Source organism: Pseudorasbora parva, chromosome 12 (assembly GCF_024679245.1).
Source record: "Pseudorasbora parva isolate DD20220531a chromosome 12, ASM2467924v1, whole genome shotgun sequence".
Taxonomy (NCBI): Eukaryota; Metazoa; Chordata; class Actinopteri; order Cypriniformes; family Gobionidae; genus Pseudorasbora; species Pseudorasbora parva.
The window spans coordinates 15,748,549-15,775,151 of NC_090183.1; the positions used below are offsets into that span (position 1 = coordinate 15,748,549).

Sequence of the window (26,603 nt, forward strand, 5' to 3'; positions counted from 1 at the left end):
AAATGACATGTTTCTTGTCTTGACAGCAATGTGCTGTTCTAAACGTTTAAAATGCACTAAACAGTTGTAATCCTGTTTACCACAACTATCTGTTTGAGGTAATAGAGCTTAATTTTTTTTATTTTATTTAGGATGCAGCCTTTTGAAATGAGACACAGCTTATGGGTGTGACTCAATCACCTAGCCAACGCGTGTATGTGGGGCCCATGTAGATTAAACATGGGCTACAGGGGTACAGAGTGAGCATGGGCTCAAAATGGGCATTTTTTCTAGGGCCCACTTGGGTCAACTAAGTACAGCTGGTTCACTAATGGAAAATTAGTGAATTACTTAAATAGAAATACATGGGTTGAAAATGGGCTACTCAGTGGCCTAATTTATTCACAGTCAAGACTAGTGCAAACAGTAAATTCTAGTACACAAATATGCACCCTTGAGCATTTGGTACTGTTATTTTGACACTTGAACACAATGAGTGTGACTTCAGTCTAATCAAAATATATAATATAAAAGTATCAAGAGCCTGTGGATACAAAGAAAAAGGGCAAAGTTTATTTTGTGATCACAAAACAGCACCATACAGGGACCATTTTAGCTTTTGTTATAAAATTGTACACATTGAGTGAAATATTTCCATTCTCAAATGTTTAATTTTGAATCAATCTTTAATAAATGTTTATTTAGGCACAGAACCACTAGTTTCCGAGTAATGGCTGCCTGTGCTTTTTTCCCTTTTTTATTTAGTGCTAATTCAAAAAACAAATGCACAAAAAGACCCAATATAGTAACACTTTAAAATATTGTTCCACATAAGTTACGATGTCTTCTGAAGGGTTTTGTAATACTGAATCCTTGTTAATAGGTTACAGCAGGATCTTCACTTTTTACTTAACACATTTTTTATTTCTCCCTCATCGGTCAGACCTGATTCAACTCATGAGCTCATTAGTAGAGACTGCAACACCTGTGTCAGATTTAGAGGGAATGCACGTGACGTCATCGGCAGCTGGAGTGACTGCGATTACGCCCTACTGAGTGGCAAAAAGACTGAGAGGCAGCAATGGTTTACTTTACAGCATGAATGAAGCAAAAACACACAAAAACCAGGCCTGGTGCCAGAGGGAGGGGACATCACTGTTCCAAGCTTGAGACGAACTTGATAATAGTATGCAATTTTCTCACTCAAACCACTGCCACCTGCTGCTGCTTCTGCTTTAAGAGGGAAAAGCTGCCCATAACTGCTTGTCTAGGATCGGTAATCCTTGTAAGAATTCGTAACAATAGCATATTATTAGTGACAAGGAGCTAGCAAAAGATCCAGTGTATATCTGTATTTGCACTCGTCAAATTATTAAAGGGTTACTTCAGCCCCCCCCCCCCCCCCCCCCCCCCCAGCTTACAGCAGCAGATGTCTGATCTGGGCACCTCTAGAGCTTTGCATGTCTCATAGATGTTTCTGCAAATTTTAATTTAATATGAGGAACTGTTGGTGAACAACTATAGGCCTCGTTGAGGGCAGTCTAAACCAAAGAGACGCATGGTTTGCAAAGATGAGAAAACATTTCATTTCATATTAATTTCAGTTTTGTAAAATCAGAGTAATGGAAGGGTGTAGTTTATAAGATTTCAGCTAGACATTGCTCTCTAAGGCAAAAACAAAACTAATTGAATAGAAAACTAATATGTTTGTGCATTTGTAGCTATCTTTTATTTGTTATTTGTATAGATATTTTATATTTTGCATTGTTTTATCAATAAGCATTGGGTTTTAGCAATTAAAAAAATACATTTTTTATTAGGTGCAAAGAAAAAAAAAATCCCCCTAGGTGCTGCTAGATCTAATGAGCATATTCTAATCAAGACATTTTAGAGCCTCTTTCCAACCGACTGAATCTTGTCCCTTCAGAAGATACTATTTAAAATTGCCTGAGCAGGTATATCATTGTGGAATATGAAGATGAGCTAAACTTTTATCTACTATTAACCATCTTTTTTAAAGGTCATATTGGTAGTCAGATAAGATGAGTCATCCTGTCTTCTCACTTATTAAATATGCTTCTAAGTTACTAAAACTGCTAAAGCTGATATGAAAATGCTGATGTAGCCTTACTGACACATATAAGTCATAATGTATCTGTTCAAAATGATGCTATTATCCCCTTGTAGCTGGCTTTGTGTATGCTGTATGCAAGTATTTAGAAAATCCCAAAGGGGTACAGAAAGTTTCATTATACATTGTTTCATCTGTCTCTCTGGGCAGCTTTAGCCTAGAGGTCATGTTCAGCTCTGTTGATAACATTTGTGAGAAGTTACTTTCGTTAATTTAATTTAATTGGATGCGTAGCATTCCAAGAGTCCGGATATTTATTCTTCATGTTAGTGTTGTCAAAAATATTGATATTTCGATATGTATCGATACTGGAATATCTGAAACGATACGTTTCTCAGTTTTTACAGTATCGATACCAGCTGCGCTCTCCTCTCCGACCGAAAGCGAGTTGACACACACCGGCATTTCCACTCAGCCCGGTTAACCTCTGAGCACGGCGAATGCGCGTTCTGCTGGACTTTTTCCTCATGACAGTGTGTTAGTGTTAGTGTGTGATCGGTCTGAATTTTCAACCCATTCTCACTCCCAAGGCGTCAAAAACCGAAGCATGGTCAAGTGCCTTCTGCGTCACAATAAAGACGCTAAAGGTGCCCCGCCTACTGTAATAAAGCCGCCTCTGACATGATACAAGTCCAAACATTTGCTTCTTTTTCCAGCTTATTATTGGTCAAATTTGAATTTTTTACAAAGAACATTATGCAATGTTGTTTTAAATGTAATTACTATGCATTTTTTTATTCAGTTTCTTATCTGAATGTTAGACCTACCTGAAAAAATAAAGCAGTCTATTTCATTTGTATCTTCTATTCTATTGCATTTATTTGTGCTATTGTTTGTAATCTGTTTATTTGTTCTTATTTTATTACTGTTAACTCGTCTTTTTAAATTCAATGTACCATTCGAAATCAAGCTTTCTTGTGCTGTGTGTAAGCTATTGCAACACAATTACCCCATTGTAAAAAATACATTGAGATAGCAAAAATGTGTGAGATAATTTTGATAGTAATTGATCAATTGATCAATAATTGTTCAAATCAAAACAATGCCCAACCCTAAGGAACATGCTGGCCACATCAATTTTTAGTAAAAAATAGCAATGAATAATAACAAGTTCTGTTGTCATATTAAGCATCTTATCTTTTTATTTTTATTTTACTTTGGTATCGATTTAGTATCGATATATCGATATTTTAGTCTGGTATCGTATCGAAGTCATAATTTTGGTATCGTGACAACACTACTTCATGTGCTATCAGAATTATTTTAAAGGGGGGATGAATTGAGAAATTAACTTTCCCTTGATCTTTTGATAAATAAAAGGTCATGGTATAAGAATATCCTGTAAGTTTCTAGCTGAAAACATCCTTGTTAGTCAAAGAAAAGCTTTTATAGACACCATGCCCAGAAAACAATCCTGTTCGCAGCTTGACGCCATCGCCTGACGAAACACCACCTCCAGAATAATACGCATGTGTAATTCAGTACCCCACCCACCGACTCATCGGATCACGCTAGCCAGCAGCAATAAACATGCCGAAGAATATAGCAAGATATTGAACTTTTCCTGGTTGTGGAAGAACACAATGAACAATGAATATGTCGCTGCATAAGCTTCCTTCTGATCCTAATATTAGGAATGTGTGGTTGAACTTTATTTTTAATGAAGTTCCAGCTGACGTTGGGACAAACGTATATGTCATAGTATTGCATTGTTAGATTGTTTTGCTTATGTGCACGAGAACATACCTTTAGCACACTTGACTGGGCCAGTGCTCGCAAAGCCAAATATCCTGGTGCTGTGTGTTTTCCAGATGGGGTACTAAGGCTGATAAATCTCGTAATATTCCTTTCTTGTTCTGTCCTATTCTCTCTCTCTTGACGTGCACGGCTTATATCGAATAATCGTGCGGGCTATGTAATACAAAAATAATAGTCCAATCAATCGCAGGTGGATGAGAAATAAATCACTGTGTTTGTTTGATAAAGACGTACTTCAATCATTACGTTTGCCGCGTTCAAAACAACTCCTCCCTCATGTGAACTGAACTGACAGGGGCATAGATATGACAGGAGCTGAAGCTCATTAAATATACAAATCTTATCCAATCCTAGCCGTGGGCATTTACTTCCAAATCTCCAATGCGGCACGCCCATCAAAACCCAGCGTTCTGGAGAGAGCCTCAAAACCAGTGTAGAAAATAGCCTATTACTTATTAGTTATGATGTTTTTGAATGTAAAAAACACGCCATTAGTTGACCTCAGACAACAATATAAAAAAATTAAAAAGCCAGTTCATGACACCTTTAAATTCGAGTTTTCTAGTTAAAATTGGTCATGAATCCCCTTTCAAGTCATATTCACCACTGGGAACATCAGGGATCATTTTGATACTCAGGTTCCCGAGATGAGTGGGCCACAAACTTTAAACTAGGTGGATGGGAGAATGATTGCTGCTGTGACTGGTATTCTTTATAGTTTTTTTTCCCCATAACAGCCTCGCCTTGTCTTATCTTTAATGTAATGCAAATTTACAAGTAATCATTTGAAGCAAATGTATGTATGTTTCACTCTGTCTCCTCTCCACCAATCAGCTGGTGTGTAGTGGGCGTTCTGGCGCAATATGGCTGCCATTGGATTTTCCAGGTGGATGCTGCACATTGGTGGTGGTTAAGGAGACACCCCCCCATGTAAAGTGCTTTGAGTACCCAGAAAAGCGCTATATAAATGTAACAAATTATTATTATTATTATTATTATTATTATTATTATTATTATTATTATTTATTATTATTATTATTATTATTATTATTATTATTATTATTATTAATTAGATGGTAAAAATAATTTTGATTTTAATAAGACTTTCCCAATAAATAAGCAAGTTTCCAACAACAAAGCACTTGAAAGCAAATCATTTATTGAATGATTTATATGAATTGCATTTATATTCTGCTTTGACTGCTTTGGTTTGGACATTTTTTCGTTGAAAGTAAACACATTTGTGACATTTTAGTAATGGACTGTTGTAAAAAAGCAATAACATACTGAAAAATGAGCAATATGTCAGTAACATATAAATTCATATGCCTGGTAGATTATATCCGTCAGATATTTTTGATTTGAAAATGAATCAATTGCAGGTGAATGAGAGATAACTCATTGTGTTTGTTTGATAAATATGTTTTGAGAGCACTGTCAGGGAATTATTCCGGTTGTCGCTTTCAAACAATCCCTCCCGTGAACTGACTGAATGAGTTGAAGCTCATTAAATATACAAATCTTCTCTAATCTATAGCCGTTGGCATTTACTTTCAAGTCTTCAGTGTGTCACGCCCATCAAAACCCAGCATTCAGGAGAGAGCCTCAACCAGTGTAGCCTATTACTTAAGTTATGATGTTTTTGAATGTAAAAACCATGCAAATGTCATAAGTTGACCTCAGACAACAGTACAAAAAATTAAAAAGCCAGTTCATGAGACCTTTAAAGGGGTGGTTTCATGCGATTTCACTTTTTTAACGTTAGTTATTGTGTAATGTTGCTGCTTGAACATAAACAGTATCTGCAAAGTTACAGCACTGAAAGTTCAATGTAAACTGAGATATTGTCTTTAAAATTATGGCAGTTTATTGCCCACAAAAACGTCCGGTTTGGACTACAACAAGCTTCTTCCCGGGTTAAGAACATCATAAACCCTTGCTAGTCACTGCAGATGTGACTTCTGCCCGTAAATGAGTGTGGCGTTTCCGGACAACCTCTGCTTGGCACTTCAGCCAATAAAAATACATGAAACTACATTTGGCCATCTAACCAGTCTAAGAGCATTGCATTTTTCGGAGGGATGAAGATTTTCAATTGGAGCCATTTTTTATTTATTTTTTACAGTGCAAGCCTAGAAAACCACCCCCATGGAAACACCTCTTTAAGATTCTCCAACCCAGTTGTCCTTATAATCCTCCTGAAACTCATCAAAAACTCTAAAACAGTCACATAAAAGGCTAAGGTGGTAGCAAGTTGACACCAGAAGGGTGCAGTCGTGCAAAACTTTAACTCAAAATAAATAATAATAAAAAATTAAAAGGGACATGGGCCAGCTCCTGGCAACAGCTAACAACTGTTTTCTAACCCAGGCACAAACCATCATTACTGTCTCAAAGAAAGAAAGAAAATCACAGCCATCTATTTGGCGTTGTCCATTCAGCGTGCACACCACCATTACTCCTCAGAAACATAGTTACTGATATAGAGAATAAATCCCTTTGGAGTGGACTTTGTGCTTTGTGCTACATTACACACTGATGAAAGCTGAAAATGTAAAAAGCAAAATAGGTCCTCTTTACCATTCTTTAGAATGAAATCTGCAGTGTCTGACAGTGTTCAACAACACACTCAGAATAGGAGAATTACCCTATAATCCTCTTCTGTGCATTTCTGGAGTGCAAATATGTTCAGCTTTACTCTTGTGTGCCGTTTCTTGCATACACAGTGACAAATGCGACAGCCTAAGATTCCATCAACAAGACTCAAAGATCTTTATTAACACAGGCTTTTACATTATTAAAGTAAGAAAACAAAGGAACAGTGATTGTGCCATTCATATTCTGGTGAACATCCGATGAATTAAACTCCATAATGAAGTTTCATATCTGAAATTTGTAGAATAATCTGTGTTGGCGTGATATGAATGAACTTATTTGCATACAGGCATTTGGAAAAGATGTCTCATCACCCAGTCTGAAAAATCCCACACTTACCCTTTGAAGAACATCAGTGAATGATCGTTGCTTAAAGGCATGTTCATTAATATGTTAAAGCAACTAAATTGGACCCTGGTATTCTTCCCAATTTTTTTGCTTTTGAAATAGCCCACTTTGTTTTTTGAAATAGCTATATGGACCTGGGAGTCTTTTCTATTTTGTGTTGCTTAAAGTATAACATCAATGACATTCTGCTTTACATGAATAGAAAGGCAGATTGTTCCCTGCATTAGTTCCCATATTGACAATTTATCTATCCTTTTTCAGGCAATGAATGTATGTGCATTGTCTGAAATATTCTTTATCCTGCATTTATGTATGATGTACATAAATGCAGATAAACAGACAATCAAACTATAATTACTTGTATTGTCAGACTGGTGCTAATTTTATTATCCTGATCATTTATAACCCTTTGAAAATTCAAGAGGACGATTCATTAAAATAGGGCATAGGGTTCCATATTTTAGGAGCGATAAAAAAGGGGAAAAATTGTATGTATACTATATTTATGTTATCGTTTCATTTTGCTTTTTAGATGTAACAAAAATAAAAATAAACATTGAGAAATAAAACAGAGGATAATGCTTTGTAAAAATAAAAAAAATAAAAAAATCTCTCTTTCCTTGAACTGTAGAAACTTTTGTTGTATATTTCTAGGAAGTTAATCCTCATTGGGGGTAGGAGTTACGTAATCAGATTACTTTTAAAAAAAATAAGTAATGCTAGTTACTTTGTTGTCCCATTTGATGACTGACACCTCCCCTGTCCCTGTGTTGAGAAAAATCGGGAGTATGTTGGCGTGTTCTCTATAAAACATGAACACAACTTATTGTAGTCATGCACATGCATTTACTCATCTCACTTGCACAAAAAAACAGACTCAGTAATCCTCAAAATGAATAAAATCAGTAAAATTTACTAACCTAATACTAATGATACAATTCATCCATACTGATTACATACTAATCCATACTAAAGTAAAAATGACTTTAGATAAACATCACATTTGTGTGTGTGTGTTTTTTTTTTTCTGAAGTAAGAGGGTGCTTCTCAATACTCAAATTGATGCTTCTTCGTTTCCTTGCCCCTCTATCCTCCAGCCTGTGACCCAGAAACTGATTGAACTAAGCCATCTTGAAGGACATCTCAATTCTCTAATTGCGCCTCAAGGAGGCGAGGAATGAGGAAGCTTTCTGAGGAGTTCCCTAACATCCTAAGAGGTGGGGTCTAAGATGTGAGGAAAGGAGGCAAGGGTGCACAAATAAGGGCCTGTCTCAAAGGGCACATTTCATGTGCACTTTTGGTCTTGTGGACTTGCAATGGCCGCTGAGTGTACGTGTCCGTTAAGTCCACAAGACCGCAGGGTGTCCCATTTGTCATTTTAGGTCTCAGAAGGGTGCTCGTGAGCACCCTTTGCGGCCGTTATGCGCACTTCTGTCGAGTCCGCACTGGTGCGGGTTACGCAGCGGACTTCTTCCTGGCAGGCAAAGCGGCATTACGTTGTGAAAGTGCGGACTCAGAGGAAGACCGTGAGGGTTTAGGGTGCCATTTGGGACAGGGCCAAAGAAATGAGAAGCACCCAGAGTGTTGAACTTTCTTCTCCTGCCATATTCTTCTGCACACCACAATGGCAGCACAGCTGTAATGTTTGTTTGAGCTGTGCCCTCTAATGTTCAGGAGTGAAACTGCATTTATTTCAGCCTGATGCTTCACTTTTAGCCTGACAGGGCTTTTAAATTTGTAGTTGTTTAAAAAAAAAAATAAAAAAAAATAAATATATATATATATATATATATATATATATATATATATATATATATATATATATATATATATATATATATATATATATATATATATATATATATATATATATATATATATACAGTCTTGTTCAAAATAATAGCAGTACAATGTGACTAACCAGAATAATCAAGGTTTTTAGTATATTTTTTATTGCTACGTGGCAAACAAGTTACCAGTAGGTTCAGTAGATTGTCAGAAAACAAACAAGACCCAGCATTCATGATATGCACGCTCTTAAGGCTGTGCAATTGGGCAATTAGTTGAAAGGGGTGTGTTCAAAAAAATAGCAGTGTCTACCTTTGACTGTACAAACTCAAAACTATTTTGTACAAACATTTTTTTTTTCTGGGATTTAGCAATCCTGTGAATCACTAAACTAATATTTAGTTGTATGACCACAGTTTTTTAAAACTGCTTGACATCTGTGTGGCATAGAGTCAACCAACTTGTGGCACCTCTCAGCTGTTATTCCACTCCATGATTCTTTAACAACATTCCACAATTCATTCACATTTCTTGGTTTTGCTTCAGAAACAGCATTTTTGAAATCACCCCACAAGTTCTCAATTGGATTAAGGTCTGGAGATTTGGCTGGCCACTCCATAACATTAATTTTGTTGGTTTGGAACCAAGACTTTGCCCGTTTACTAGTGTGTTTTGGGTCATTGTCTTGTTGAAACAACCGTTTCAAGGGCATGTCCTCTTCAGCATAGGGCAACATGACCTCTTCAAGTATTTTAACATATGCAAACTGATCCATGATCCCTGGTATGCGATAAATAGGCCCAACACCATAGTAGGAGAAACATGCCCATATCATGATGCTTGCACCTCCATGCTTCACTGTCTTCACTGTGTACTGTGGCTTGAATTCAGAGTTTGTGGGTCGTCTCACAAACTGCCTGTGGCCCTTGGACCCAAAAAGAACAATTTTACTCTCATCAGTCCACAAAATGTTCCTCCATTTCTCTTTAGGCCAGTTGATGTGTTCTATGGAAAATTGTAACCTCTTCTGCACATGCCTTTTTTTTAACAGAGGGACTTTGCGGGGGATTCTTGAAAATAGATTAGCTTCACACAGACGTCTTCTAACTGTCACAGTACTTACAGGTAACTCCAGACTGTCTTTGATCATCCTGGAGGTGATCATTGGCTGAGCCTTTGCCATTCTGGTTATTCTTCTATCCATTTTGATGGTTGTCTTCTGTTTTCTTCCACGTCTCTCTGGTTTTGCTCTCCATTTTAAGGCATTGGAGATCATTTTAGCTGAACAGCCTATCATTTTTTGCACCTCTTTATAGGTTTTCCCCTCTCTAATCAACTTTTTAATCAAAGTACGCTGTTCTTCTGAACAATGTCTTGAACGACCCATTTTCCTCAGCTTTCAAATGCATGTTCAACAAGTGTTGGCTTCATCCTTAAATAGGGGCCACCTGATTCACACCTGTTTCTTCACAAAATTGATGACCTCAGTGATTGAATGCCACACTGCTATTTTTTTGAACACACCCCTTTCAACTAATTCAACTAATTGCCCAATTGCACAGCCTTAAGAGCGTGCATATCATGAATGCTGGGTCTCATTTGTTTTCTGAGAATCTACTGAACCTACTGGTAACTTGTTTGCCACATAGCAATAAAAAAATATACGAAAAACCTTGATTATTCTGGTTAGTCACATTGTACTGCTATTATTTTGAACAAGACTGTATATATATATATATATATATATATATATATATATATATATATATATATATATAATATTCACACCAGCAAGCCCAGCCCAGGTGAGAAAAAAAAATATTGTAATAAATAACTTTCTATAAAAAGTAACTAAGTAATGCATTTAGTGACTTTTTTAAGGGGGTAATGCAATATTTGAACGCATTACTTTTCAAAGTAACTTTATTAATGCTCATCACTGCAATTTCTATGGTAATGTTCTCTCTAAAACAGTGTTGGAACAATATGTATTGATCATATACAATATTTATTTTTCTTTATATTTTAGAAAGGGGGGTCCCTCATGAGGGAGTCATCATATTTGGTGATTTTGGCATCTAAGGCCTGGTTTCACAGACAGGGTTTATACAGATTAATCCAGGATTAATCCAGGATGAGTTTAATTCAATTAGGACATTTATAATTAGCTTTTTATAAATGTGCCATAGAACAAAACTAAACAAAAACATGACTGATGTGCATCTTTAGACAAATCAATGCAACTGACATATTTGTATATATGTCAGTGCAAGTTGCTTTCAGTTAAAACAGTTGAAACATACAGTTCAGTCTGGAAATATGCTTAAACCTGGTCTGTGAAACCAGATTTTGAAAATCACTGAATCAATAAATGTCATTATAATAATTCATATTGTATGAACTTGGTCATACATCACATGATAGTTTTAAAGCACAATGAAGTCAATGATAAATAATAACAAATATTTTACTGTGGATCTGCAATTTAACTGTAAGCATAAAGCCTAATATTCATCTTTTCCTTTTAACAGGGATTGTATCACTGATCTCTCTGGCAGTCCTTTCGTATGATCGTTACAGCACTTTAACTGTTTACAACAAGAGAGCCCCAGACTACAGCAAACCATTGTTGGCTGTTGGGGGTTCCTGGCTCTACTCACTGTTCTGGACGGTTCCTCCCTTGCTGGGCTGGAGTAGCTATGGACTGGAAGGGGCAGGAACAAGCTGTTCGGTCACATGGACTGCCAACACCCCCCAGTCACATTCCTATATCATCTGCCTGTTCATTTTCTGTTTGGGAATCCCTGTGCTGGTCATGGTGTACTGTTACGGCCGGCTCATATGTGCTGTCAAACAGGTAAATTTCATCACAACAACTCAATTAAAAGTTAAAGAGATAGTTCACCGAAAATGTTTAATTATCCCATAATTTACTCATCCTCAAGCCATATTCTAGGTGTAAATGACATTCTTCTTTCAGACGAATACAATCAGAGTTATATTCAAAAATGTCTTGGCCCTTTCAAGCTTTATAATAGCAGCCCAAAATTTGAAGAACATCCATCCATTATAAATGTACTCCGCACGACTGTGGGGGCCTTCTAAAGTGAATCAATGGGTTTTTGTAAGAAAAATATACATATTTAACACGTTATAAGGTAAAATATTGTTGAATATTGTAAACTATGCTGAATATGGATGGAATGGTCCACCATAAGCTAGATATTTTACTTAACTTGTTAAATATGGATATTTTTTTCTTACAAACCCCACTGGTACGCTTCAGAATGCCTTTATTAACCCCCTGGAGCCGTGCGGATTACTTTTATAATGCTTGGAAGAGCCAGGACATATTTTAATATAACTCAGATTGTTTTTGTCTGAAAGAAGAATGTCATATACACATGGCTTAAAGGGATAATTAACCCAAAAATTACAATTCTGTCATCCTTTACTCATCCTCAAGATGTTCCAAACCTGTAAGAATTTCTTTGTTTCGCTGAACACAAAAGAAGATATTTTAAAGAATGTTTGTAACAAAGCATATAGAGCAACCATTGACTACCATAGTTTTTTTTTTTCTTTTTTTTCTACTATGTTATATATGGTTCAGCAGAACAAATAAATTATATAGTCATTGGTTGCTCTATATGCTTTGTTACAAACATTCTTTTTTTTCCTTCATCTTTTGTGTTCAGCAGAACAAAGATATTCTTCCAGGTTTGAAACAACTTGAGGGTGAGTAAATGATGACAGAATTGTAATTTTTGGGTGAACTATCCCTTTAAAGGTGAGTAAATCATGGGGTAATTATCATTATTTGGTGAACTATCCCTTTAATATAATTATGTTTGTAAAATTTTTGCATCCGTATAAGCTGGATGTTTGTAAAAATTTTGTAAAAAAGGATTTTACAACTCAAAACTGCAGTGCAGTTTCCAATCCTTTCTGGAACTAAACAATGTCTCGCTTACTCAAGCTCAAAGTAGGTCAGACTCCAAATAAAATTTAAACTACCTGAAATTATGTTTAAGCTGGTGATATCTGGAATCTTTATTTTTTTTAAAAATGTACTGTTCTAGATACTAGATTTAAAAAGTGAAACAATGTGTTCATAATAAAGAATGACCTATATAAATTTGTTACATGCGGTTCATTATATTTGGAATACATGTTACTATATCTGTTCCACATACATCTCATAAATATGAAAAATGATTTCATGACATTTTTATACATATAAATAAATAAATTATGTTCATCATGAACCTGATGAGTCAGTGGTTACAGACTGTAGGTTCATTCTATTGTAGATCCGAAATCCTTTCATGAGGGATTTGCGTATACCGAAGACTAGTTCTGAATCATCTGCTGGTGCAAACAAAAACAATCTAATTTACATGTTTTTCAGGTAGGGCGAATAAGGAAGACAGCAGCAAGGCGGCGAGAGTACCACATTTTATTTATGGTCATCACTACAGTGGTGTGCTACCTTTTGTGCTGGATGCCATATGGGGTTGTTGCAATGATGGCCACGTTTGGACGTCCAGGGATCATCACACCCATTGCGAGCGTTGTGCCGTCCCTCCTTGCCAAAAGCAGCACAGTCATCAACCCTCTTATTTACATCCTTATGAACAAACAGGTTAGACATTTCCAACTTTTTAATTAGCACTGAATCATGAGATATGATTTCTTATGATACACACTAAACCACATGGCTGCATAACATTTCTTCCACGAAATGCATGGCTTTCATTGTTTTTACTCAGTATAAACCTACATCCACAATAAAGAACAAATGACCAGCCTATAGAAGGAACATTGTCAAGTACTGAATTGATTGTAAGAAATTATAAATAACACTAAACCCCATTCAAAATGTGAGTTATTTAGACAATAACAGCAGTTATTGCAGTTATAAGTATTGGTGCATCTTGAAACAACACTTTCCGTCAAAACATATTACACATTTTTAAAATAAATGTACCAACTATTCACTAAAGAGCAACAAATAGAAAAAAAGACAATAAGCTGCTTTTCCACTGAAAAAACCCGGACCAATTTGTCCCAGGAACTTTTTCCCCCAGACCTGTTGCTTTCTGGGTTTCCAGCAGAGTCTAGAATACTGCGCTGCTTTCCTGTTTCTGCTGGATTTCGCCTGAAAGTTAAAAAAAATTGCGAGCAGGAATGTCCCTGTGGTCAAAACACATCAAAGTCCCTAGTTCCTGGAGACATCTATCAGAAGTAGTTCAGATTTTAAAAAATGTAGAATATGAAAATCATAATTCCCTTTCGGGGAACTCGAGCTGCGTCGAAACGCTGTGAGAACGCCTCTGCGTTAATGCGTCGTGAAGCGCCTGTAGAACCATTCCATCGGAAAAAAGATCGATCGTCGGCGTGATGACGTCATCGACCGGAAGCTATAAAACGTCCGTGAAAACAAACAGGAACTAGCTTCTGAGCCTTCAGCAAGCGATCTGTGTGAACCTGTCTGTCTATTTGGTGTTTTTGTCTGTCTATTTGCAAGAGTTTTTCCACCTTTTTGTTAAATATTCCTATATTTACAAAAAAAGAGAAAATAAATAGATAGATTATGGCGAGTGAAAGCAGTAACTTTAAGAGGTGTGTTCATCCCTGCCCACGCTACATCACGAGCGGGGATACACACTCTCTTTGTGTAGCCTGCTTGGGAGCGCAGCATGCCCAGGCAGCCCTCGAGGGGGCTGCTTGCGAGCACTGTGAGCGATTGCCATTAAGAACGCTGCGCTCCCGCCGGGCACTCTTCGAGGAGGGTGCCTCGGCTCGTGTTCCCCGCGGCTCTGGTCCCGCTGCCGCCGAGGCGGGGCGAAGGCTGCAGTCGTGGGGATCACAACTGGATGTTGCAGAGGGGTTAGAGACGGGCGCTGCCTTATCTCTGCCCTCACCTGCTCCATCCAGCGGCTCTTCTCGGGGCATGGAAGCACGCATGGCGGTTTCTTCCCCCCCGAGAGAGTCGCCGGTGCTTCATCTGTCCAGCTCTGAGGAGGTGGACGTTGAAAGCATCGATACTGAAGACTCGCCACTTCAGTCCCCTGCTAGTGAGGAGCTAGTTGAGGTTTTGACGCGAGCAGTGGCCAGATTAAACATCGACTGGCCCACTGAAAGATCTGAGGCAGGGAGAAAACGTCATAGCAAGCTAGACGAACGCTTCCTGCCATCTCGCGCTTCAGAACCTCAGCGGCGGGGCCTGCCGTTCTTCCACGACTTGCACACCGAGGTGGCAAGATCGTGGAGGAGACCGGCATCATATCGTGTCTTCAGCCCGCAGACTTCGGTCTACAGCAACATCAGCGGGCTGAGACAGTATGGTTATGGGGCGATGCCAAAGGTCGAAGAGACGCTCGCGAGCCATCTCTCACCTTCATCGGCATCGTCCCTTAAGGCCCCGACTTTACCCACCAGACCATTAAAAACAACGTCGGCGCTGGTGGGTAAAGCGTACTCGGCAGCGGGTCAGGCGGCTGCATGCCTGCACACGATGGCTATCGTGCAGGCATACCAGGCTGAGCTGCTGAGGGATCTGGATAGTAGTGATGCTGTGGGGGGAGATATTGTTGCTGAGCTAAGAACGTCAGCTGATTTAGCTCTCCGGGCCACCAAGGAGACGGCCAGATGTGTTGGCCGCTCCATGGCAGCATTGGTGGCTACGGAGAGGCACTTATGGTTGAACCCCACAGATATCAAGGAGAGGGAGAAAGCCTTTCTGCTTGATGCGTCGCTTTCTCCTGGAGGCCTCTTCGGTGACGCAGTCCACACTGTCACCGAGAGGTTCCAGGAGTCGAAAAAGCAAGCTGCGGCGCTCAAGCAGTTCCTCCCTCTCCGGGTCCAGGTCCCTGGGGCTGCTGCTGATACCAACAAGCAGCCCAAACCGAGTACGAGCTCCTCACACAGGGCTCAGCAAAAGCAGAGCGTCGCTGCCCGAGCTCCCCCTCAGCGTGGGGACGAGGGGCGGCGCTCTCAGACGAGGCCTTCGAGGGGCAGGGCTGATCTGCGGACAGTCCTGATCGCCAAGAAGGCCTCGTCGAAGCGTTCCTGACGCCAGAAGCGTCAGGACGCTGAGGGTGGTTCCCCCCGTAGGGAAACGGTGTTTACCCCTGCTAACGGTACCCGTTTCCCTACGGCACCCTCGGGGGGCCGCGCTGCCAACCCCGCCGCAATGCCGGGGCGCAGTCGGTCTCCGCGGGCCACCCGAGGGTGGTCCGCACCCCCTTCGGGGGGCCCCCGAGCAGTCAAGTCAGTTGTTCCCTGCCGGTCCGCCGCTTCAGGGCACTGTGCTTGTTGCTCAAAATACACCAGAGGCCAGCCTCGAGAGGCTGGTTCCCTTAGTAGATTTTCTAGACGAGTGGAAACGTCTATCAAATATATCTCATTGGGTCCTGCAGATAGTAGAAAAGGGGTACGCCATTCAATTCAGAAGTCGGCCACCTCCTTTCTGCGGTGTCCTACCTACAGAGGTGGGCCCGGAGCAGGCTCTGGTAATGGCACAGGAAGTAGAGACACTCCTGCAAAAAGGGGCTATAGAAAGGGTTCCCCCTCCCAGCAGGGAGTCTGGCTTTTACAGCCGTTACTTCATCGTGCCGAAGAAGGATGGGGGCTTACGCCCGATATTAGATCTGCGGCTATTGAATCGCTCGGTGGCCAAGCTCAAATTCAAGATGCTTACACTCAGACAGATTGTAGCGCAGGTCAAATCGGAGGATTGGTTTGTCACCATAGACCTCAAAGATGCGTATTTTCATGTCTCCATCCTTCCACATCACAGGAAGTTCCTGAGGTTTGCCTTCGGGGGAGAGGCATACCAATATCGTGTACTTCCCTTCGGTCTAGCACTGTCACCCCGCATGTTCACCAAGTGTGTGGATGCAGCTCTGGCGCCGCTGCGTCTGCAGGGCATCCGCATTCTGAACTATATCGACGACTGGCTGATTCTAGCGAATACAGAGCAGATGGCGGTTCAGCATCGAGATGCTGTTCTCGCCCATATGTCGAAGCTGGGGTTGAGGCTGAACGCCAAGAAGAGTGTGCTTTCTCCGGCTCAGAGAACCACTTTTCTAGGTGTGAACTGGGACTCGGTAATTATGCGGGCGCAATTATCGCCAACACGCATAGCATCGATCCTGGCAGCCGCCAAAGAACAGAAGCTAGGCCGAGCCGTCACTGTGAAACAGTTCCAGAAACTATTAGGTCTCATGGCAGCAGCGTCCAACGTGATACCTTTTGGCCTACTGTACATGAGGCCACTGCAGTGGTGGCTCAAAACAAAAGGGTTCTCCCCGAGGGGAAATCCGCTCCGCACGATCAAAGTCACGCGGCGATGCCTACGTGCTCTGGTCATGTGGAAAAACCCGGGGTTTTTATCTCAGGGTCCCGTGTTGGGGGCTCATGTTCGTCGTGTAACGCTAACGACAGATGCCTCTCTCACGGGCTGGGGGGCGACCATGAGTGGTCGCTCGTCCCAGGGTCTATGGCAGGAACATCAGCGGCACTGGCACATAAATCGGCTAGAGATGCTCGCAGTGTTTCTTGCATTGAAACAGTTCCTGCCCGACCTCAGGGGCCACCACGTACTAGTCAGGACAGACAACACGTCGTGGTCGCCTATATAAATCACCAGGGGGGTCTGAGGTCTCGTCCGTTGGACAAATTGGCACATCGGATCCTCCTGTGGGCCCAAGGGAAATTGCTGTCAATCAGGGCAGTATATATCCCGGGGGCCCTGAATCAGGAAGCAGACAGCCTGTCGAGACAGGGGCCGAGGCCCGGGGAATGGAGACTCCACCCAGAGGTGGTGGAGCTCCTTTAGAAGGTTTATGGGAAAGCAGAAATAGACCTATTTGCTTCGGCGGAGAATTCTCACTGCCCGCAGTGGTTTTCTCTGACCCATCCGGCCCCGCTGGGGCTGGATGCCATGGTACAGGAGTGGCCGAGGCTGCCTCTGTACGCCTTCCCCCCGATTGTCTTGCTTCCAGGAGTTCTGGAGAGGGTACGCCGGGACGGGGCCCAGGTACTTCTAGTGGCTCCGAACTGGCCGACCCGAGTATGGTTTTCGGACCTGATATCTCTCCTGGAAGGCTCTCCGATGGAGATTCCGACCAGGAGGGATCTACTCTCTCAGGCGGGCGGGAGATTCCTGCACCCACGCCCGGAGATGTGGAAACTGTGGGCCTGGCCTCTGAGGGGGCTAGGCTCATAGAGGAAGGTCTCTCGGCCGAGGTCGTAGAGACCATCCTACACTCCAGAGCTCCGTCCACAAGGAAGCTGTACGCTTTGAAATGGAGACTTTTCTCAGCATGGTGCAGAGAACGCCAGTGGGACCCAGTTAACTGCCCGGTTGGTACAGTGCTGGAGTTCCTGCAGGCAAGGTTCTCGGCAGGGTTGACCCCCTCCACACTAAAGGTGTACGTGGCGGCCTTGGGTGCCTTCCACGTCCCTTTCAGTGGAGTGTCTTTGGGAAGACACCCTCTAATTACACGCTTCCTTCGTGGCACTTTAAGGTTGAGGCCAGTTATGCACTCGAGGGTCCCAGCATGGGACTTGGCCATTGTTCTGAGGGGCTTGTCCGGACCACCCTTCGAACCTCTGGAGGAGGTTTCGGACAAGTTCCTCACCTTAAAAACCATCTTCCTGTTGGCCATTTCGTCTCTTAAAAGAATAGGAGATATTCAGTCCCTGTCAGTAGGGCCCTCATGTCTAGAGTTTGCGCCAGGGATGGTGAAAGCATTTCTGCATCCCAGGCCGGGTTATGTCCCCAAGGTTCCTACGAGCCCACGGGGCCCCATCACTCTACAAGCCTTCTGTCCTCCTCCGTTTAAGACGTCAGACCAGGAAAGGTTAAATCTGCTGTGTCCTGTGAGGGCACTGGATACATATGTCCACAGAGCTGCCCTGTGGAGAAAATCTGAACAATTATTTGTCTGTTTTGGACCCCCTAAGAAGGGGGCTCCAGTATCCAAGCAGAGGATGAGCAAGTGGTTGGCCGAGGCCATCTCACTTGCTTATGAAGCTGCCGGGCAGCCATCTCCACTGGCTGTCCGGGCGCACTCAACCAGGGGTATGGCTGCTTCTAAAGTACTCTTGTCGGGGGCTTCCCTCCACGATATCTGCAACGCGGCCGGATGGTCGTCTCCGTCTACCTTCGTCAGGTTCTACGAACTAGACCTGGCATCTACAGTAGGGGCACAGGTTCTCTCGTAACCGTGTGCGCTTCGGCTTCACACATACGAGACACTTGGTCCTATGGCGATGTGGGTATAAGCGTTCTCACAGCGTTTCGACGCAGCTCGAGTTCCCCAAAAGGGAACGTCTCAGGTTACGTATGTAACCCTAGTTCCCTGAGGGAACGAGACGCTGCGTCGCTCTGCCATACTCCCGGCGTGTCCGTGATCACTTACTTCAGGCTTTATCAGAAGTTAGTTCCTGTTTGTTTTCACGGACGTTTTATAGCTTCCGGTCGATGACGTCATCACGCCGACGATCGATCTTTTTTCCGATGGAATGGTTCTACAGGCGCTTCACGATGCATTAACGCAGAGGCGTTCTCACAGCGTTTCGACGCAGCGTCTCGTTCCCTCAGGGAACTAGGGTTACATACGTAACCTGAGACGTTTATACAATTTAAATGAAATAATTAAAAAATTACATTTATCAATTCTCTACAGTTAAAATCCCATTATCTCAGCTCTATAGTATAACAGCTTTAAAAGTGTCATCTAACTGATGAAAAGTGCAAAATATTTAACCACAAAAACATTATAAGAACAGCACAGACAGAAATGAGAACTCTTGACTCATTTCATACTGTAGCCACATTAAACATTAAAATAAAAAAGTAATAGTTCTTTACAAATTGTGAGCAGCCTTAAATGACAGTGATTAAAAAAATCCCAACGATTGGGACGTTTTCAATCCTCTCTTCACACATTTTGCTTTTTTATAATTAGAATCCAAACTAGAATTTGATTCCACTTTGAAAATGCTGTATTTACAGCATTTACAGTGTGTTCATTTCAGTAGCTCTTCCAAGTAAATTGATAATTTACTTTGAAACTCACGCATTGTCCTGCATCACAAACATGTTTTGTATTTACAGCATCGGCTAATCTCTGAATTGAGGTCAGTTCTGACACTGTCACCAGTGTTAGCATTTAATGTCTTTTAGCATAAGTACCATATGAGATGAATCCTCCCTTCTAGACTTCTGTGAACGTGCTGTTCATTTTCCTCCTCATTATATTGTCTTGTCTCAGATTGTTCAAAGAACTATAGGTAAAACCCCCATAAGATGACAAAAGTCTGTTAGTTTAAGTCAGTTGGGTTTGTAATGTCTTAAAGACCTGTACACCTTGTTATGACGTATTAGAGTCTTTTAATTACAGCGGACAGTTGATCTTACTGAATCCTGGCAGTGTGACCTTTCCCTTTTTCTTGAGGTCCTCCTCAGAAGCTGTGCTCATGCGCTTGACAAGCAGTTTCTCATAAAGCAGAGGGTGGTATGCTCCAAATGTGCAGGCTGTGTCGTAATACTTCTCATGGTAATGGCACAGATCAGTTTGCCTCATTGAAGGAATGTATTCATATACATGGACCTCCTCACAAAGGTTCATCATCAGGACTGTACCTGTCACAAACACACACAGATACACAAAAAGTTGATATGTATTTATCAATAATAATAGTATCGAGCATAGGCTACATAAGTCCAACTAACACAATCACATTACAAACTGTAACTATATGAATTTGAACATTCTTATTTGTACAGTCTCATTCATGTGAATTCTTATTTTTTGTTCGATCTATGTATGCCCCAGTTATATTTAGGGAACAAGCATGAATGTTCCCTAATATATATATATGTAATTTCAAACAAAATAAGGCCAAAATTAAGTTAACTTCGAGAGTTCAAAACAGCTTGCCAAAGTGAACTTTCCAGAAAGGTTTTCTTCAGAGGATAAACACTTATAAAAATACCACTGGTCTGTGGCGAATACACAATAGGTAGGTTTAATCTTCACCAGTTAATTAAATCTGTTCAATTTGCAAACACACTAGAGAGCTGCTTAATAGTAGAAATTTAAGTTGTAATTCTAATAAATTCTAATTAAAAGTGACACTAACACTGTTTAATACTGTACAGCTGCATGCTTTAAAGCAATCTGTTGCATAAAATGCTAAATAGAAATGACAAAACTTGACTGGAGTGCTGAATTGCACAGTTGATGCAAACATATTCATATGGCTGTGATCAGATAGTTTCTTAACTGCTGTTTTCTCTGCTGTCATTTTTGTTGTATGCTTGTATTGGTATTGAGAGGAAGGTATGCAGCACATATTTAGATATTCACCTGCTAGCAGCGTGGACAGCGTTGGATGTTTGCTAACAGTATAACGCTGCAAAGGTATTTTGAACTTTTGAACCCACTTTATATTAGGTGGCCTTAACTACTATGTACGAACATTTAAATGAATAATTTGATACAATGCACTTATTGTGTACATACAGGTTTTTACATTTCACTTATATAAAAAAAAAAAAAAAAAAAAAAAAAAATATATATATATATATATATATATATATATATATATATATATATATATATGCATGTAATTATCTGTAGTTATATTTATAATTACACTGTTGACACTTGACCTAACTCTAGCCTTAACCCTTAAATGCATACCTTGGGTCGTTAGCCACCTGAGACGTCATTGACTACCCTACTCCTCATTCATTTTTTAAAGTTAGACATCAACCTTCTTAGTATTCCTCAATCAATCCATTTTAAACAATATAACAAGAAAAAAATAATTGAATTATAATTGAATGCCTGTTTTTTCACTCGTTTTTTTGTCAAAATTGTATAGGGTCGCTAACGACCCGAGGTGTGTAGGATTGTACATATATTTTTTTGCACAATGATAAATTAATCTATAATGACGAAATAGGGTGCAATTCACCTTTATTCCACAAGGTGGCAATGTCTGATAAGCAATGATGAAGTGACGTTTCACTCAGTTACCTCTGACAGAAAATGAAACAATAATAATTATAATCTAAAAAACTTGAAATGGCTTAGTGATTTACAGCAGAGAGCAAGTACTGAACACAATCAAATATTAGTGTCACTGTCTCTTGATGATGGATGTGGTCAAGAAGCTGTCAGTGATCAAAATTTTGATTTTAAAGACAATGAAAATGAGTTTGGAGAATATGCTTAAGATCGCGAATATGAGGCAGATGCTGAATATACAGGTACACGAACTCTGACGAGGACAGATGATGATGGTATTAAACATCTGCTCAAACTGAATCCTTCCAAGCTCCAAAAGGTAACAAAATATGTTTTATTTTATTCTTCTGTAAGTGTTACTCTAACATCAGGAGTTTTATATATTATCACGACAGGTAGAGGTCTATCCATGTTAAATATAGATCCGGGTCGCTAACGACCTGAATATGTAAGAATGTTTGGCGAAGCAGTCATGCATTTAAGGGGGTTAAACTAACCCATACCACCACATATGTCTCTAACTTTATCCGTATGCCACCTAAATAGCAGCAAGTGTTTTGCAATACAATTTGAACACAATAAGTACTTCTTTTTTGGTTAGGCCACCAAATGTAAAATGGGACCAAACATTATGATAAAAAATAAGTAAAAGAAGTTTGGCATGAGTATATCTGGCATTTAGCATGCTGGAAAATTTGTCAGTGAATTGTCATTGAACATTTAAAGGTGCCCTAGAATGAAAAATTGAATTAACCTTGCCATAGTGAAATAATAAGAGTTCAGTACATGGACATCACATACTCCTCCTTCATATGCAAATCTTGTGAATCAAAAACACCACGGAAAAATAAGTGCTTCTCAACATAAACCCAACCGAGACACAAACGTTGGGGGATCATTTATATGCACGGCCGCAACATTTGCATCTGTCCAAACATGCTCATTGTCAGGCAGAACTGACGGTAACTGGGACTGCAGATAAACAAAGACACTTGAGGATAGCAAAAACGGCAACTCTCATGGCAAACGTCATGTTCAGGCTGTGCAGAAGACGTGAGGACTTTTCATATGTCAACAGCCATGGTTGAGGTTTATTATAATCGGATACCGCAACAATTTATTTCAAAATCGTTCGTTTGTTCGGCCCATTTCAAGCAAGCTTCGCTCAGCTTCTTAAACTGAAGAAAGGGGCAACTGTATTCAGTATTGCAAGCAGTTAGTATGATTTACCCACTTATTGACTGAAACAATTTCTGATTAAAATGAAAGTTTCTTAGAGAGACAGCATTGTCTAGATGACGCAAGATGCTAGTACAGCAACAATAGGAAACTCCAAGTACCATACAAAACTAAATAGTGTGTCTAATGAAAAGGTTAATACTATTTTGTATTACAAAATACAACCGTAGATATGTTGCTTACAGATCGTTCACTCAATGCTTCTAGCAAACGTCACCTTTTCCACCATAGAAGTTAAAATGACAGTCATTTGACGAGGCTATTCATTTTGTAAAAATATAAGTTAAATATTTATATTTTTGAGAACTGAAGTAGGCCTATGATGTTTTTGCACGCTTTCAGAGTACATCACAGTCACCGTGTAACGTTAGCCTACTTTGTGACTAATGTTATATAAACATGCAATATCGTTGACGAAAAAAAACAAGTCTAAAATGTAGACTGAATGAACATCTCAAATGGAGATTGCTGAAATGCAGCTTATTTGTTTATTGGTGTTTTCAGATCATCCGCGCGTGAGAGAGAGCTTGCGTGCATATGGTTGCCAGATTGGACATGTTTAGGTAAAACACCGGATAGTATACGTGTTCACAGAAAAGCTCTGTTTGGGGGATTTAAATTACTGAAATCTGGCAAACCGCACGAACGCGAGCTCTTTCTCGCGCGTGGATGATCTGAAAACACCAATAAACAAGTAGGCTGCATTTCAGCAATCTCCATTTGAGATGTTTTGCTTAAGGCGGGCGTACACTGTGCAAATTCGGACACTCGGAAGGTCGTGAGATATTGCAGACGCTACGAGTCATTTAATTTGATCATCGCATCAAATCAGCTGGTACACGACACGACTGTTTGCACCGCGAGCCGGCCGCGATCACACGAGTTTTCATGTAACACAGACACCGGAGCTTTCAATGTTGCTGCTATGGCTTTAGATACAAAAAATTAAGAAAAAAGGTGTGAAAATGATTTGTTGAAAAGCAGAGAACAGCCATTCCTTTTAACCGAAACAACCAGAGGGAGAGAGAAGAGTGCACGTGAGAGAGAGAAAGTGTGTGTGTGTGTGTGTGTGTGTGTGTGTGTGTGTGTGTGTGTGTGTGTGTGTGTGTGTGTGTGTGTGTGTGTGTGTGTGTGTGTGTGTGTGTGTGCGTGTGTGTGTGTGTGTGTGTGTGTGTGTGTGTGCGTGAACGCAGTATGTGGCAGCCACTGAGCTAGTCATATAGATTGAGCGAATGTGACGTGCTTGTGCATGATTTGGCAATAGGGGACAGCTGGTAAAAATCGGGGCGACTCCCCGAACTTTTTAAACATGTTTAAAAATTATCGTAAGGTCGGGAGGTGCTCTTAACGTGCTCGGCTCGTCTCGTATTTCCTCTCACACGGTGCGAGCCGCGACCATACGAGCATCCACGATGTCCACGCGATTTCTCCCGAGAAAAAAAAATCGTCTGCGAGTTCGTACTACAGCAAAAAACGCACCGTGTACGCCCGCCTTTAAAGTGTCATTCAGTCAGCCTGTGTTCTGTTAGGACTCACGAGCCGCTTCGCTGAAGAACTGAACTGCTATGAGCTGCTCAAATAAGCCAATCAGAGCAGAGCTCAAAAATAATATTCATGACTCTTCCAAATAAGGCAAAAACCGAGCATTACATCCTAGGGACAATTTCTAGGGTTAGTAAATGGACCTGTAAAACTGTATCTGGACAATTTTTCCCCTTAAATAAGCCAAATACCCTACCCTGAGGTAGATATCAGAGAACAATTTAACATATTGTTTCAAATCATTCTAGGGCACCTTTTTTTACGTTTGTTCCTCTCACAGTCTTATCTACTGTAAACATACAAATCCACAAGAAGTCTGAAACTTGAAAGCTCAAGATCCGAGTCATTGTTAAAATGTGACAAAGGGGGGCGGGGGACCAGTACATTAACAGAAGAAAGAAAGTCTTAAGCCCCGTTTCCACCAAAATTACCCGGAACAATTTGTACCAGGAACTTTTTTGCAGGAACTTTTCTTCCCCCCAGACCTGCATCTGTCTGCGTTTCGACCGCGATCTAAAGTTCCGAGAAGATTAGGCAAATTAGTCCAGTGACAGGACTGCGCGCGACTGTTCCTCCAAGTCAGTGAAGGACATGTCTTACTGCAGTAATCATTTTTGTGTGTACCGATTGAAAGATGGACTATTTACATGAGACGTTATCTAAACCGATCTGGTGTTTACATGTGATGACTTTCAATCGCAATCATTTTGTCACATGCAGTTTGTCTGCCGCATCAAAAATGTCAACGCTGTTTTCTCCAGCAGCTGGAGTGTGTTCACTGTAGCCATAGCAACTCTTAACGGCCACCAGCACTAATACAGTATTATTTATAGCTATTTATTTGTTGTAAAGTGTAATAATCATCTCAGAAAAAAAAATGTTCTGTCAGGCGCAGTTAAAGTAAAAACTGCCTGGGGCAATATACGCTGTGTCATTATTCCAACATTATCTTCATAACTTACGAAATAAAAAGTTTACCCCTACGAAAAATTAACTTTCCTCTCTTGTCAACATGAGCGCGGCGCGCTCTGTCACGTCATGTAAGGACGCACACTTAAAAGTAATCGGTCAGGTCGTTTACATGGTGAAAAAAAATTAATAACGAGTATGGAAGAGATTCAAGCTGTGCTGCTTTTGCTGGTTATGTATAGGTTTACTAAGGTAATTAACAACGACAGAAAAGAGCACTAATATGCAGATTCAGCAGCATGCAGCATATTCAGAAAGCTTGTAAAGCTAGATTTAAAATGACAACGTATATTATTATCAGCTATTACGGACACTGAACGTGAGATGACTGAGACGAACGTGGCGCGCGCCATCAGACAAGAGCGCAAGACTGATATTTACTGAATGAGACTGAACCTCGCAAGACTTTTAAAAATGCCCGTTGAAATAAAATGCTGCTTGATCTAAACCAATCAGCATGTTTAGCGCCCAAGTCCCGCCCTCGAAAGTTCCTGAACTTTGAAAAAGTACTACCTCGCGAGCAGGCCGTTTGGAGGGGGAAATATTTACCCGGAACTTCATTTTGACCCTGGTTCCTTCGATCTAAACACACAAAGTACCACCCAAAGTTCCTGGTTCCTGGGTAAAGTTCCTGCGGTGGAAACGGGGCTATACATACTTGGAATGACATGATGGTGAGTAAATGAAAGAATCTCCTCTAAGATCTTGTGGTTAATTCCATGTTAGTACACAGTACACATCAGCTGTGTGTACTGTGGTCTAATGTTGGCCAACTCTGTGAACTGTTGTATTTTTGTTTCACATCAAGACTGTCATTTGCCCGCAGACTGTTACATACACAGCTTGACAGCACCCTGCCAAGATCAGACACAGAGTTGTCTCACTGTATGCACGCACACATGCAGGGGGCACACACATCGAATACTGGGCAGTGTAGCCACACGCAATATGAAGGCCAATCAGGGCCCTGGATGGGCCGAGACCACTCAGCCAGCCAATCAGACATCAGGTCTCATGAGATGAACAACAGGGAATCCACCCTTTAGGATAGCCAATCACCTTAGACAGTTTGTTCTGTGTACACATCTATAGGTTGTCAAAGCAACAAAGTGTTCCAAGTGTATTGACTAACATCAACCCTG

At 40.8% G+C, this 26,603-nt stretch overlaps 2 protein-coding genes across 3 annotated transcripts in view; one reads left to right on the forward strand and one right to left on the reverse strand.

Annotated features, from left to right (window-relative positions):
* The window catches only part of tmtops2a (teleost multiple tissue opsin 2a), a 51,479-nt gene that overhangs the window by 23,038 nt on the left and 1,838 nt on the right, over positions 1-26,603 (forward strand). The window contains exons 2-3 of the mRNA XM_067459339.1: positions 11,191-11,516; positions 13,071-13,304. Coding sequence (XP_067315440.1) covers positions 11,191-11,516; positions 13,071-13,304 — 560 coding nt within the window. The remainder of the gene's footprint in view (positions 1-11,190; positions 11,517-13,070; positions 13,305-26,603) is intronic.
* Positions 19,312-26,603, reverse strand: part of st6gal2b (ST6 beta-galactosamide alpha-2,6-sialyltranferase 2b) — a 45,461-nt gene continuing 38,169 nt past the window's right edge. For both annotated transcript variants that reach the window (XM_067459338.1, XM_067459337.1), the window contains one exon: positions 19,312-20,318. In XM_067459338.1, the coding sequence (XP_067315439.1) occupies positions 20,071-20,318 (248 nt within the window). In that variant the 3' untranslated portion in view covers positions 19,312-20,070. The remainder of the gene's footprint in view (positions 20,319-26,603) is intronic.